This window comes from Plodia interpunctella, chromosome 21 (assembly GCF_027563975.2).
Source record: "Plodia interpunctella isolate USDA-ARS_2022_Savannah chromosome 21, ilPloInte3.2, whole genome shotgun sequence".
In the NCBI taxonomy this organism is placed as follows: Eukaryota; Metazoa; Arthropoda; class Insecta; order Lepidoptera; family Pyralidae; genus Plodia; species Plodia interpunctella.
In genome coordinates, this window is record NC_071314.1 from 4,234,467 (window position 1) to 4,251,256 (window position 16,790).

A 16,790-nucleotide genomic window follows, 5' to 3' on the forward strand; every position below is an offset into this window, starting at 1 on the left:
CGTGAAAACGCCCCAGGGGTTTAGTGGGTAGGCTGGGCCGACTAGCGGCCCAGGAGTCCCACACTCAGTGCGTAACAAGCATTCCCCTGGGTAAACAAAAAAAAAAAAAAAAAAAGGAGGCTGGCAGAAACAGCCGAATCTTCAAAATCGCAACAAAAAACTTCTCATGGTCCATCTTTAGTGTGTAGTGATACTGAAATATGTATAAAATAATAACATTTTCTGTGATAAAGTACCTACCTACATGTGCGCTAAAATAAAATCCATTATGCTCGGATTCTATCTACAGTGTTATGAGAAGGGTTGCTCATATCAGTTTATAGTATCAGCAATATTTTTACTAAAATATCAATATACATATGGTATCAGTGAACCAGTATCATATGTTACCCTATTTATGGTATAATAACATTCTGTCAGAATATCAACATTTTGTTATTGTTTAGCTATTAATAATGTATTCACGAAAGCGGTTTGTGGTGTACCTAATGGTTACAACAGCCTGTGGATCGAAAGGTCCCAAGTTCGAATCCTACTCGTGCCACTGGAGTTTGTATACCAATCTCACTCGTGTAATAGTAGTTCTCATCGACCACCACCAGCTTCCTGTGAAGGGAAACATCGTGAGGAAACCTGCGCACTGGTTGATTACTATATTGTATGTGAAATGGCAAACCACTCCATTAATAGTGCCAAGAAAGTTGCTGTGTGTGTCTCATTCCACTAATGACCACGACCCTCAGCCATGTGGAAATACGACGATGAAGAGAAGAAGGTGTATTCATATAATTTTTCACACATTTTTCGAAGTGTAAGTGTTTTATATAATAATAACTATTTTCTTTCCTTTTTCCGTCTCTTCTTTGTTTTTGCTTTATAATAACATTTCACTTTAGGCATAATAAAGTCGTGCAAATACTGAATTTGGAAACGAAAGATTCAAAAATAAATTGTAAAGATTTGTAAATTGAATATAGCTTAGATAATTGAATTTCGTTTGTGCCGACAAGAAATAATTTAGAAAAGAAAAAAGCAAACTCATTTTCGTGTTATCATTACATGTTCAAATGAAAACGCTATTACAGCTACTAGCTGCGCCCCGATGGTTTGCTCCCTTGAAATTTTCAGGAAAAGAGCCAGCTATATACAATTTATCTTTTTGATCACTGATGACTTTTTGTCTACATGCTGAGCAACTTTCAAACGATTTTGTTTATTGCGATTTTTGATTTGCTCCATACGAAAAGTTGTTCATGTGAATGTCAATGATTAAAAAGTCATTCTATTTATCCAATTGTACCCATACAAAAAATAACATAGAAATGTGTTATTTTCAGTTAGTAACAAACACTCATTTACTCATTCACACCCTCACATACATTTATCACCCCCAAATAACATATATTTTGTACACTTTTTGACCAAACCTTTTTTAGAAAGAAAAAATATGTAAAAACCATAAACAGCCCTTGTGCAAGATAGGTTACCGCTACTATATGTTTCCAACACCGTTTCTTTAGCCATTTCTCATTGGTGGTATTTCCAAATTACTAGTAGTCTGTAGCATTTTGAGAAATGCTATGTGATTTAAAATTCGACCTGCAAATGCTTTCACTTTGACTTTAGAAACTTACGAACCTTCATAGATATTATTTTGGCATAGCTTAATTAATATTGCGACGTGACTATTTTTCCTTTTACCTTTAGGTACATTAAGATATCCTCAACTCAAGAGGACAGTATACCGTCAAAAAATCATATTATATTCATAACAACACGAGATTTACCTAAGTTGCTTTTGTATATTCCATGAGTTATTTCAATCGATCTGCATTTTCACGTGGCAGTTTAAATTCGTGTTACGTCATAGTGAAAATTGGATACTCGTTCGACTTTGACATAGTAGGTCGGCCGTCACTAATCTCCCGCCCAATTCCAGCAGAAATAAAAGTTTATGGGATAAAACCCCAGCTGAAGGAAAGCCTATAACTACGTTCGTTCGATACTGGATTCTTTCAAGGTAACGAAATTACTCAATTACTTTTATGGCATCTCGAGTTTTATGTGCCTTAATAAACTTTACAAATCATTTTGTCAGATTCATTATAAATTAAATTGGATATCCATCCAGTGTGAGGCTTCATCGGCCTGTAGGTTTTTCTGAATAAGAATGGTATTTAACTGTTTTACATATTCTATGTTAAGATCTTTGTAGAATTGTGGTAATTAGGTGGGTATTAGTACTTTCTTAGGTTAACACCAAAGAAATAATACCACCATGTAACAGTTTTATTACTGTAATCGAAAATTCATCAAAATCAAAAATTATTACAGTAGTTACATTGCTAATAGATAATGTACATTTTTACAATTTGTACTACAATTAGTCTAACTTAGGATTATTACAGATGATAAAAATATTAACATGTCTGATTGAACCCCAAAAATGCTTGAAATCGCTCTTTCTCTCTCTCTCCCTTGTGAGCGTTTTCACGGTTGTTTTCTCAGCCAAAATAGTCGTAGGTGCTTGAAATAACCAAAACGAAATATATTAATACAAATATAGCCATTCCAAATCGCACATTCATTAATTTTCTTCACGTACTTATTACACGGATCCGCAATGTGTTACCTTGGCGCGGCAGCCGAAATATTTACGTGGCTAATTGCGATATATTGTTGTACATATACAGATATATGTTCAGTTCAGAGAGGACAGAATTAGGTTGTGTTATTTAAGTGGGAAACTCGTTACATGGCGAAGTAGGTGCTATACATTATTTTGAATGTGAAATGCCCCTATTTGTTTAATTTATCTATGTGAAAAAGGAAATCGGAAAGATAAATGAGACAAGAAAAATATCTCCGTCATCAAGTTTTATTGTTTTTAATTACAACAATGTACTACTACTTTTAAAACAATGTACATGTATCAACCGCCATCTTTACGAGAAATGTAAGCAGGTTAACATTGAACCCTAAAAATGGCAGAAAAGTCTGTATGTCTCAGAATCCGTTTAGATCTTCTATTCCGACACAAAGATTAAATACACAAGATTATTTTTAAAATATAGGATAAAAAGTAGTTGGAACTACCCTATTACAATCCCACATAAAAAAGTGTCCTAATGTAAAGAAGGAAAATATATTTGAAGGGCGAACTAATAAGTACATCCGCGCACAGTATATTGCTTAGATGAAATATATTTACTACGAAACCGCCGATTCAGTTTGTGGCGAAATTGCTTCCGTCCTTCCGTTTCGTTCAGTTCTGCCATATATTATGTATCCTGGAGTAAGATTTCAAAATTATGACTTGGTCGATGACAGTTACTCGTACCATCATCTTAGCCCTTTTCTGTCCACAGCTGAGCATAAATCTCTCTTCTTTTACGCAGATCGTACGTGTTTTAGATAGATTATAATATGATAGAGACAGTTGCCGTAAAACATGAGATGTCTATGATCATCATTGGTAATAATTACAAAACCACACGTTCCAAAAACAGCACCACTTTTCTGAAGATCCACAAAAGATTCAAAGTCTTGATGGACATCAAACCCGTAAAAACCTTTTTCTTTGTACTGAATCGTCAAAACTTGGCAATAACAATAAGCTAACGTACGTACATAATAGGAAAACTATGAAATATAAATAAATTCAACAAAATTTCGCCCCGTGATTTGCTCTGTTTTAATGAATATTGTATTATTACGAAAAGTCTATAAACTTGTCTATATCACATAGGTAACTTTATGAAGTTGCATGATCTTAAAAGCAGATTAGTTTACCAACCGATCGGACGATGTGATTTCTTTTTCCTATATAAGTACGGTGAACCTGTTTAGATATTTAGGTATATTATTTCTGAAACCAAAGTAGTATACATTTCTACATAATAGTACATAATTACCTTTTATTCGCATGGCTAGGTAGCCATGGGAAACAATCAATTTGAAAAAGAAAATACTAAAAATTAGCTCATTTCAATAAATACCCTACATAAACATCTCGAAGGCTAAATAATATAATTTATTCCAGTACCTGTACAATATTATAATCTACTTAATTCAACACAAAGTGCGACTGTCAAAGAGATGCTTCCGACCTTTATTAATGAAATTTCAAGCTTTATATTAATCAAGTCTCATGCGGGTACAAACGAACGTATTAGGAATAATTAATTGTGTTTTGATTTCGACATATATACGAGATATTCCCTAGTCTTATTGACTAAGAAGTATCTAAATAACTAATTAAAAATGTAAGAACAATGCGTCATAGTCATCTCACTCTATTTTATCCGGGATAATATTGTGCGGTGTTACTACCAGTCTAACCGAGCTGCCCTACGGGCTGTCCTCTTTGAGACAAAGTGCGACATGACGCGAAAATATCAAATGTATGGACGTCCATACATGGCTATATCTTGTTTATAGACTACTAGCAGCCCATCCCGGCTTCGCTCGGGTAAAAACATAATAAATTATACACCTAAACCTTCCTCAGGAACCACACTATCTATTGGTGAAAACTGCATAAAAGTCCGTACATTGGTTTTTAAGTTTATCGCGGCACAGGACTTTGTTTTATAATATGTAAGGATAAAGATATAAAACACTGTAATATGCATTTGACATTTTCGCATCGCATCGCGTCGCATCGAGCCGCTTTGTCTGAAAGAGGATAACCCAAATTTTTATGTTGATTTTTATGTTGCGTAAGAATTCCGTGTTGACAAATTTCAGTTTTGCAACAATACATATAAAGCCCAAAACTAAAGAACGAATATGATGAGATATAAAGGAATTGGCAATAGATAGATTGGTACATAATTTTTTTCATACGTAAGCAGAGAATTTGTGATTTAATGTAATACAATCGACAACGGCCGAAAGTGATTGGAAATACGTGACTGGAATCCTAAACGGCGGAATGTAGAAAAATTGTTTTTTTGATTGTAATAAATTAGGGAAAGGGTGGTTTAGTTGAAGCATAGATCAATTGAATTTTTCTATATTTTATTTGTCCTTTAAACTAAACTGTCACATGTATTTTGTAGCGGTATTAAAAATATTTTGGAATTTTTCTTTATTCAAATAGAATAAAAATTATTAATTGGGAACATAACAAATTATTATTAAGACAAAATAAATTATTATTTTGTTGTACTTGTGGACTTAGTAGGTACTCCGTAGTACCTACTAATTCCATGTTATTGGCAATAAAATTATTTGAAACAAACTTAAAAAATGAGAAAATTGTCCATATTCACACGCTTTTTGGCTTGTAAATTAAAGAAAGAAAGAAAAATTTACAAGCAAACTTTAATATTAGATAGCTAAAATATAAGTAAAGTTTCATATAAGCGCCAAGACGTTGAGATCTAGGACAAGTGGCGTGCAATTATATGGGACGAGCGAACCGCTGCAGTGTACTCCGGGTGAGAAAGTAATATGATTTACTAGCTGATTCCCGCAGCTCTGCTCGGGAAAAATGTTTCTCTCTTTATGTGAACGTATTAGGTTTCTTCCTCAACCGGAGAGTCGAAGTCCAGGGTTAGCTTCCAATGTATTGGGTACGTTTGACATACAAACTTTCACTCCCCACTTCTGATCACGACCACAAGTTTATAAAAGTAATAAAATTATTTATTTATAGTTTAATAAGTCATTAATCAAACTGTTTTACTGTAGCGAACTCTGGGTATTTATACCTATTCGTGTTATTTATTTATTTATATATTTGAATCTGTCAAGATGAAACATTGTCTAGTAAAAGAAGCGTCATCGAGAGTAGAGTTTTTATGTTTCGATCAATTTTTCTATTTCCATTTACTTTTCATGAATACAGTTCAACTACTTCAAATATATCGGTAAAACTTATAGAACATCCGAATTTCTGTAGATTAGGGTGAAACCGGGTAATCTTTCAGAAGAAAGGAACAACATATTGCTCCAATAAAGAAATCTAGGGCTTTCTACAATCCTGCCTTGGCCCACGAATACACGTGTGTCGTGTGTGTATTTACTTGTGGAATAAAACTTTGTATTCAACAACTTACAAAGATACGATGTGAACATAATACCTCGCTATGTTCCGCTCTCATGAGAATTCATAAACAAAATGAATTATCCTCATGTAGTTACTTAATTCTCTGTCTCACTTATTTCTTACAGCCGTAGTCGTCATGCCTCAGGGTCGTGGTTATTAAGTGGAATGAAACACACACAACGACCCTCTTGGCAATATTAATGTTGTGGTTTGCCATTGCCTTTTCCATTTCACACTATAATTAATAAATTATCAACTAGAGTACCAACAGGCTTCCTTACGATGTTTTCCTTTACCGTAATTAAGTCGTGGTTAATGAAAACTACTAAACATGAGTCAGATTGGTATACACACTCATGTGGATACAAACTAGGATTCGAACCTGGGACCTTAGAATATTGTAGAAAATAAAAGCCTAATCTACCTAACTGACAAACTGTATGAACCCTTTCACGGGCGCTAAACAAGACACAAAAGAAGTTTAATTATTATATCGTCTGTGGGCGTAAAGTGTCCTGCAATGGGTTCAATTTTCTAGATCACATATAATATATAAATCTGTTGTCTAGATAATTAGAAGCAACCCATTTATTTATTAAAAATAAATAAATATACAGACAAAGCACACAACAATTAAATAAAACGAAAAGTACAATAATATAAATATAATAATATAATAATAATATAATCGCAGAATCTATAACGTGATTACGATGAAGTTGCATCTCAATTTTTTTGTTAGACATCTTGTATTTGAATCCTTATTCTATGCCTCTTTAAAATATATATTTATAGTTCTAAAAGTAGCTAGGGATATTTCTCAGAGAATCTATATAAATAAATATAAATATATAAAGAGAAATCACACAGATTGAGTTAGCCTCAATACAGATACCTAAAAGATAAAAAAATCTTCTATCTTTTAAATAAAATAAATACTTTATAAATTGCATTTTTTAAAATATTATTTTAAACTCTTCACGTTCCGGCTCGTTCGGGTAAAACCATAACAAATTATATACCTATATATTTCTCAGGAATCACACTATATCTATAAATACAAATATTAGGTAAATTACAATGCAATTTAATGTGCAATTATTAAAACGATGCCTATTTAATTTTATGGAGACAGTAATATCATAGACATTACATTACGACAGATGTACGTTAAGTAACTTTATATTTAAAAGTCCGTTCTCCATCCGAAAGGTCACGGTAACCTACCACCCTACGATATCGCGAACGCTTACAATTGACATAAATAAATTCAATGCATTACTTACCCTAAATACACTCCTACATTACACTAAGTAGAAATCTACACAAGTCCACTTAACTTTAATTTCAATTTTAATATCCAAAACATCAATTTTCTAAAGTCCTAATTAGGTCATAAATACACAGTATTCTTTCACAACCACATTAAATGTTACTACACAAAGCACAACACAACACGCACGAGGAAATTTTAAAATTCGCGTGCCGTCACTCGACACGAGACGCTCGCTCGGAAGCTAGCAACGTACTGGCTGAAATGAGCCTGAAATTCACGAAAGCCCGACCCGACGACAATTTATATACCCCGTCCCTTTCTAATGAAGGATTTTCTCTAAGACAGAAGAGTTTTTAATAAGATACAGTTTATTCGTCACCAGTTTTTGTGTCAATTTTATAAATTACAGTATTTTCAGTGAAGACACGTTTAGTGTGGACAACGAAATATTGTGAAGGTAGTTTGTATTTCAGAAGGCGTCGATTGTTACGTGCCCAATGTATCCTTATGTTACGCGACTCTACAATATCTAATAGAAACGTCAGAATTGTTGAGATTTTCCGCTTCACGAATATCCTTATATTCCATATGGATATTCGTGAAGCGGAAAATCTGCAAAAGCATGAATGAAAATATAGTATAAGAATAGGTCGACTTTTAACATTTCAAAATACAATTATATCGTTTTATATCAGTTGAGAAACAAATATGCAGCCTACCTGATGGAAAGCGGTTACCGTGACCTACATATGCCTGCAACATTCTGATCTTTCTGGTGTTCTCTCTCACTTAACCTATCGTTGTCCCGGTTGCATACCCGCTGTAAAGTGTTGCGTAAAAAGTAAACAAAATTAAATAACATCTTTCCTTTCGCTTTCCTGAAATTTGTGGTAGTGATTTCGTAAAAGGGACGAAAGTGTATAAGAAGGAGAAAGCTGGGTTAAGCTCGCGTTATTTGATTTGATCAATGAGCACGTGCGGTAGAAAACCAACACTTGTAATTAAAATAAATTTGAAGTACATAATGTTATTTACCTCATAGAAGGAAAGAAGTACAAATTATTTTTTGTTGATCTACCTAGTTATTGTTTGTAATGCTAAGCATAGTATTTATGTAATTTATCTACAACAAGAAACTATGGTATATATGGTATGAATGAGTCAAAATCAGAATGGTTGTTAAAAATAAAATTCTTTGCACAATTAAGTACTTTTTATATCAAAAGGTTCCCTTGAAGTATAATAGCTTGCAATAATAATGAGAGGGTTATATAGTCTTAGTCAATATTTCACAAATAATTTATGTATTCTATTATACAGTATGTTAAGTACAGTATTTCCAAGAAAATCGATGAAAACATCATTCATGTCTCGAAAGTTTAAGAGGATAAGAATTATTTATCAGAAAGTTCATTCGGAGAATTCAATATCGCTCAGATTTCGTATGCGAGAGGAACGTGGAACGGAACGGAATCTCGAATAAAATATTCATGGAGCATTTAAATTAAACTGACTTCACGTGATTGTTGATTAGGTGAAGGCACGTTTTAAGGGATGGACAACGGAATTTTAGCGCCAGATTGTCATTTAAGGGGCTAACGGTACAAATACAAAACATGCGCAATAAAAAATATTTTGAAGAAACGTTCGAAATATAGAGGTAATATACTAAGTAACAAAGTTCATTGCTTTGTATGAAGTAAGTAAATAAATTCATCCGACTGGCAAAAGCGCAAGTGAAAAAAGCAGCGCATCAACACAATTCAAATTTCATTAATAAATACACGAAGAAACTTGTGTTATTAAATCTATACTATTATTTTAAAGAGGTAAGCGTTTGTGAGTTTGTATGTTTGAGGCGGGTAATCTCCGAAACTACCACAGCGATTTAAAAAATTATTTCACCATTAGTCACGTACATTATCCAAGATTGCTATAGGCTATATTTTATCTCAAAATTTTCGGGCGAAGCCCGGGCAACATCTAGTAACTCATTTTCTTTTCTTAGAAGACTAGATTTGACTTTTCTTAGAAGTTATAACTAACCAGGTACCTACATAACAATCTTATTAATGACCATAGATTTTAGAAACACGCGCAACCGTAACTAGGAGTAATTCTAAACTCTTAGTTACGGTTGTGTGTAGGTAGAAAAATAAGTATTAGTATTTACTTTTAAAATTTTTCTAGAAAATACCATGTATTTTCAAGTTTTATGTCTAACATGCACGCCTATTTTATTTTGCACTTTAGAAGTGGAACTTTGAGAAAAGTTTTAACATTATGTGGAAGTGTAAAAGTAGTAGCTACCTAAGTGTACATATTGATTGGTTTACCTTCTTACTTTCTTGGCAACTTTGAAACTTTGAAATTATTTTGGTACCTAGACAAAAATATTTATGTTGTACCAACAATAAAAACACACCTATGTATTTAATCTAGAAAAAAACCACGATTGACTATTCGACTCGATAAAAAATAAAATGTATGAAGGTATTTAAACAATCATACACGATAATTTAAATGTCACTTTAATTGTATTCATTACGAGATTAATACAATTATACAATATTTAGGTGTCATAAAGTATATTAGATACGCTTTTTGACTGCCAAATCCGTGACGTCACAATACTGTCATAAAAGCTCCTTACAATATTTTGTTTTTGACATCAGAATTTATTTAATAGACTTTATCATTTTCCATTTATATATAAATGTTTTTATAGCATGTAGGGAAACGAGCTAGCAGATTGGATCAAGTAAATACTGCAGTCTTTGCTTAGTAATGTAGTTTTAAGCCTCTAGTCCCAACTAATATTATAAATGCGAAAGCAAGTTTGTTTGTTAACTCTTCACGCATTATCTACTGAACCGATTGTTATGAAATTCGGTACACAGGTAGAAAATAACCTGGAATAACACATAGGGTACTTTTTATCCCGAAATTCCCACAGGAGCGAAACCCCGGGGTGCATTGTTTTAATTTCCTACACTTACACACAGCTGACCATCGTCATTGATTCCGAAACAAATCTAATCCAATAAAAACGAAGTTCTGACCCTAATATCGGTAACAATATGGCAAAGGCTGTACTCCGATGGCGAAAAACGATAACGGCGAAGCTACATACGCACGAAATTCGGAGCCTCGGTTAACGTTTACATTGCCATGTTTGCGTATGAAATCTCGTTGAGTTGGTAGGTATTACTGCACGGTTTGGCAACTCAAAGCTGGCAAATATCTACATCCTTATAGTCATCCCCATCCTTGTCCCTATTTAGGTACTTAACAGTAGGTATAGTTTAATGTCCTTAAAAATAAAAATATAGGTATATGAACTTAATATCTAAAATTTATTATTAATCTACCAGTCAACGGAGTCACGATATATTACATCTTTATTGCTCCTGCCGGCTATTCGCTATCGGCAAACAGTTCGCCATACTTTAGCTAATATGGCGAACTGTTTAGGTAAGCTATAGATATAGATCTATTGCCGGTTTTTCGTTGTGGTAAATGAAATCTATCATACAAAGTACGCAATGTTCATTCATTCGCGTCTGCATCTATGTTCAGCGACAGTATGTACACACCGGGGTACACAGAGCCAAAAGCTGCTAAGTTGGTTGCAAGCTATTCGTCAGCCATATAAGCCCTCTTGTAACTTTTTGAAAAATAAGAAGTACCCACAGGAAATACCTAAGCATGGAAAGGAGATTAATTAGTTACATAAAATTATATGTCGACAAAATTATATAGCTATTTCTCCCTCTTACAAAACCGTGCAATAAGGTATGTGACGCCTCAGGAATGTCGTTCCGTAGTAACCCCCTGGAACCGATAGCCAATTTAAGTAGGTTTTCCTTTCACCCCACTCAATTAATCGTTAAGATTGTGCCGGTACTTCAGGCTAACTGCCAGGGAACTGAAGCACCCTCGAACGTACTCAGACCCATCTTCAAGCCCACTTAAAGCATTTGCTTCAACATATAAGGACAACCAGAGCTGTATTTGGTGAAGGTCAGGCAGGTATTGCCCTGGGAAAACAGAGGGTACTCCCATGATAAGGATGAGGCGACTAAGGGACTTATAAACCTTGGCTAATAAACAAAGGCCCAAGGAGGTTTGCTTTCCTGCAGGCAACCGCTTGTAAAATCACAGCAGTCTTAAAAATTTTAAGGTTCATTTTTTGCGCTGACCACGCGTGATCTTCATGGCATCACAGCCCTTAACACTACCGAGAAATGTGGGAGAGATATTATGTATATAAGATATATATAAGATTATATTGAAGTCAAGCACAAAAACTTTATTTAATAATTTATTCCTACTCAGTAAATAAATAGGGGATCCTGCTATTTTATTATCCCAGGGCATCAGGTCTTCTAAATCCATCCTTGAGGACAACATATTCTGGAGTTTATAGGTAGGTATATTGTTTGTGACTTTTTGAGTTAACGGCCACTATTCGGAGTCGGATGATGAAAAAGGCTGTTTATTATATTATTTACTGATATCATTTTCATCTCTTATATTTTTTTGCTTTTTTTATCGAACTTGTACTTATCCTTAATTATGAAATAAAAAGGATTTTTTTAATTTTAATAAACATGACAAAACTTATATCAGCACAGAATAGCGCTTACTCCGCGGTAAATAAAAGCCTATGTTACCATGAAGTACATATGAAGGTCTAAATCTATCAAATTTCATAAAAATCAATCCAGTCGTTTTTGATTCGTTACAAAAAACGAAGACATACTATATGTATAATACGAATACACAAAAGAAATAGATATTTATTATGAAAATCAGCACACGAAAACTTCCTTTTAAATGCAGTAGAGTTACAGCTTCCGGTTGTAAATAAAATTTTGCTCATATTGCTAACATGCAATGCGCTGCGCTACCTTATTCAAAAGTTTCAATTCAACCGCTCTCATGTGGAGTGTTCTACTAACTTAGAATATTTACTATAATGAACCAGAAACGACATAATTTATAATATCTCACAATCGACATACGTACTTACTTATATAGGAACTTTGTTAATAATTTCAACATGCGGAAGTAGGTTTCTTTTTCGTATGTAATTCTATTATTTATTTATTGTACTTACTTATTTTACTGTAAGCAGAATTAGGAGGCCTTTGCCCAGCAGTGGGTCAGAAAATAAAATATAAAAATATTTTATTTATATATGTTTAATGATTAAATTACAAAACAAACCTGGTGCTAATTCAGGATTATATTCGGCCATGTCAAATTTTATCGGAATATGATTAGTAGTATAGAGGAGTGTTTTAGTTATAAAAAAACAGTACCTAAAACATCCATCTACCTGAACTTTTATATTTACTAAAATAAGAATCAAGATAATTTTATATCAAAATAAAAGTCAGTCTATTTCTAAAATTTCTTCTTTTAAACCACGCAACGCATTTTTACGCAATTTTCAATGTTTATTTAGACAGTTTATAACCGAAGGTAACCCTCGCGCTGGGCCGGGCCACTAACGAGTTAGGTATATAATATTTTCAAAATAAGCTTAAACATCCATAGAATAGAGGTCATTAGCTTTCCCAAAGTTTAATCTTGGGAACAAATGGCATCCATCAGTCGAAGACCGACAATTAACAGGGACATTAGACCATGGATTACTTATCCCTAAACGATTTAGGAAACTACAAAACTTCGCTATCTCCGAAATAGCATTTGGCAAAGTTTAATCTAGCAGAAGCTTGGCCTAACTGAATTCAAGTTATTTCTTTTTTTAAGAAAATCCGGATTATTCCTCTTTTTGCTTGATCAAGCCAACCGGAACTTCCAAATAAATAAATAAATAAATAAATAAAATAGGTTATGGTTGTTAATTCGGCCGATCTAACAAAATCTTTAATCTACAAAACGGGGAAATTCAATTAAAGGAAAGGGCTACGTGTCCCAACCAAACCAACCCAAAATTCTCATAAGGTTGCACTATTTTCTAGAATCTAAATTCCATCAATAATCCAGCTAAAGGCAACCTTCGACTTTCTAGTTCTTGGCCTTGTTACTGGAAGTATTATATGTATTATGTGGCTCTGTCGAACCTGTAACCGATAGATCTAAAATAAGCTGTAGTAAACAAACACTCCGTAAAGAACCTAGTCCTTTTATCTCAGTTTGTATAAAACGCGTTTTTACTTAAATCTCATCAGACTCGCTACTCCCTAAAATACAGGTTTATTCCGGAGCAGAGAATCGCACAAATGTATGCAAACTTCTTTTGTTAAGTATATATCTTTGTAAAAAAATGTATTTCCTAAAAAGAAATAAATTATTATTATTAACCAATAACATAGAAATTAGTATCTCGGGCTAATATTGATCGATGTCGATATAAATTTTCTCTAGGAATATCAAACATCGTTTTAAGTAATTTCTTTCGTTAAATAGTTTTAGAAACTTTAATTGGAGCGGAAACGCCGCTTCGCCGGCGGCTAAGTCCCGTCGTAGCATACTAATAAAATATAACTAAAGAGTTCGTAAAAGGCGTGTTTAGGATTTTATACTGTTTTAATTTCTTTTAAAGCATATTTATTAACTTTTCTTACGAATAATTTAATATCTTTACAGTACTTATTGTTGAATTCTGCTGAAAAGAAATCGAATACCTATTAGTTCAAACACCGAAGTGGTACCTACATATTTATTAGGCAACCACGAAAATAATTTCCCGAAACATCTATTACAATTTATATTGCTGGAAAGTCATAAAAGATATGGTAAGATTATTTACATTAAAAACCGGTCAAGTGCGAGTCGAACTCCCTTGAAAAGTCTTCCGTACAATATACCTGTTTGATTCAATTACCGCTACTAGCGCCATCTAATGATGTTTTAGATAACTATTTTCCTAACGTATTATATCATTATGTTTTCCACTTTATTTTTAACCAGCTTTTGCTCGCGGCATAAAATTTCAGTTATTCTTTTATCGCGTATTCTAAGACTGGTAAAATTTATTTATTACTATGATTCTAATTCGTATTATAGCCGTCTTTAATTTTGAGTCGTTCGTGCCAAACAGTTCATATACCTGTTCAAAAACAATAAAGTTTCGCATAAATTTCCACCTATATCATTCAGATGCAATTTTCAAAATCTAGTTATATTTTCCTAACTATATATAGATTACCAACTGTTTGAATAAAAAATTTCATGTTTCACTTCAAAAATGACGAAGTTTCATACAAACTTGCAACCCTTATTTCACCCCTATAGGGATGTAATTTTCAAAACCTAATTAATGCATTATTATTTTTTAGCTAAAAACATACTTTATATTTGAAATTTTGTTTTTAGTACTTTTTAAACCTACGCTAATATTATCATTTTCTTCTAAGGCATAAGTAGAGACGACAATAAAAAAGAAGTAAGTGTAAGTTTGTAACTACTAACCCAATTTCCAAAATTCTTAGAAGCTAGTACTTCCGGACATAGTCACAGTCACACAGTGACGTTATGGCGCACACCTATATGTTGATTAATCAACTTAAAACTATTTGGTGCATGTTGATTAAATATCCACTAAAAATCAATTTATTAATTATGATAGTATATAAACTGAACACTGTCACACTATATATACAGACCAGATTTGTGTAACATAAGTTAGAGAGCTAAAATATATAGAGTAATAGAAACTAGTGATGTTCTACTACAACATGAATAAATGTGATTAGCTTCTGTGATATCAAATGCTATTATTTCTTGACTTCTTTCTAGGACATGTTTTTGTAGTTAGGCCCTTGGCTAGGCTGTTCCTGTGTGAGGTGACGAAACAAGATTCATCAGTATTTGCATAACAGCAATTCATACTTCAAGAATTTATTAAAGTGGCAAAGAATTCATTGAAAGAACAAGACCGAAATAGTATAAATATCATTTATTTTATACTTATATAGCAATGTATCTTACAGGCAAATCTTGGCTCATATTTCTGTAAAATAGCCCATTGGTTCCCACCTGGGGTGAAAAATATCTTCTCAGAACTTCTCTTAGTTCAGGCACTGTTATTGCTGGAACTCCCTCATAACCTGATTTAATATACACAGAATTATTTAAACTGACAGGGTTGCAGAAATGGCCCCCTTCAAATTTCACAAAAGGATCTCCATTCTTTTTCTTAGCATCTTGCCGAATTAAAAATACTGCGTCAACCAACTCTGCAACAGTTTCATAAGCTATGAAACAGAGCACTTCTAAAGCTGGCATGGTAATCTTTAATTCTTTACTAGAATTTATCCATCTCTCCAACTTAACAAATCCTTTACCAAGTCCATAACTTGAACGGAAAGAACTACATCTTGCTTTGTGATAAGCCTCATACTTTTCAAATGACATAGACTCTGTAATTTTTGCTGCTCTCACTTTTCTCAAATAATCTATGACGTCAAATTTAATTTGGCTTACCTCTGAAAATTCATCAAAACCTTTTATGAGGTCAATATGTGTCCTTCTCTTTTTTATAGTTGGATCTTTTTCATCCTCCATAATAATATTGGATATTAGGCTTTCAGAAGATGGAACCGTAACTGAATTACGATTTTTATCGATTTGATCCAATTTCAATTGATAATCGTGCAACCGTTTAAGTTTCACAGGGTTTTTTCTCATCAAGAAGATTATATCGTAGTTGGTAATAGCCTTACCACCTCGCATGTTAGAATTGTTAAGAGCCTCTTGTAATATCGATCTGAGCTGTTGCAAGACAATATTTTCCACCAATACGACTGTGGCTGCGTTGGGGTTAGGATTATCACCAAAACCGTGCATCATATTCGAAATTTCCTTTTGAAAATTTGTGACTTCCCCAATCGCGTCAATCGTAAAATAAGATACCATGTTTGTGTCAATATTACACACTGATATAAATAGTTTTCACAATTCAGGTAATATAAAGGTTTAATTAATGTAAAATTTAATTGTCTACTTGGTTTTAAATTATTTAGAAAGAAATATTTGGCAAGCAAAACAACCAACCAAACATACGTCTAAACTCTAACCATTATTTAATTTCACGAGATGGCACTGACAATCTATTGACATATGTAATAAAAATAAACAATTTGTTGGGTACCTAGATAAATACCTAGGTAGGTACTTACGGTACCTACTTAGGTGATAATAGGTAGGTATTTGCAATCATTTTTTGTGATCACATTATACACGGGTGATCGGGCGATCACCCATGAAAAATCAGTTATAGCACTGGTTTTTAGCAAATAACATACGTATTTAAAAAATTGTTATATCAATGTAAATTTTGAAACTGTTGATTTATTAAGAAAATAATTTAAATTTAGGAAATTTTATCTCTAAGGAGGATGAACTGATGTGAGTTTTTATGAAAACTCACATCAGTGACTTATGACATCTTATTTTTGTTTATAAGTATAAATAAATTTCATT

General features: G+C 33.1%; 2 protein-coding genes across 3 annotated transcripts in view; both read right to left on the reverse strand.

Moving 5' to 3' along the window:
- The window catches only part of LOC128679257 (uncoordinated protein 58-like), a 209,604-nt gene extending 202,039 nt beyond the window's left edge, over positions 1 to 7,565 (reverse strand). For both annotated transcript variants that reach the window (XM_053761367.1, XM_053761368.1), the window contains exon 1: positions 7,342 to 7,565. The gene's annotated coding sequence lies outside the window, so the exon portion shown is untranslated. The remainder of the gene's footprint in view (positions 1 to 7,341) is intronic.
- Positions 7,566 to 15,260: 7,695 nt separating this feature from the next.
- Positions 15,261 to 16,403, reverse strand: LOC128679260 (transcription initiation protein SPT3 homolog). Its single transcript, XM_053761378.1, has one exon. The coding sequence runs from the start codon at positions 16,221 to 16,223 to the stop codon at positions 15,276 to 15,278; it is 948 nt and encodes a 315-aa protein (XP_053617353.1). The 5' UTR covers positions 16,224 to 16,403; the 3' UTR covers positions 15,261 to 15,275.
- Between the last annotated feature and the right edge of the window lie 387 nt (positions 16,404 to 16,790).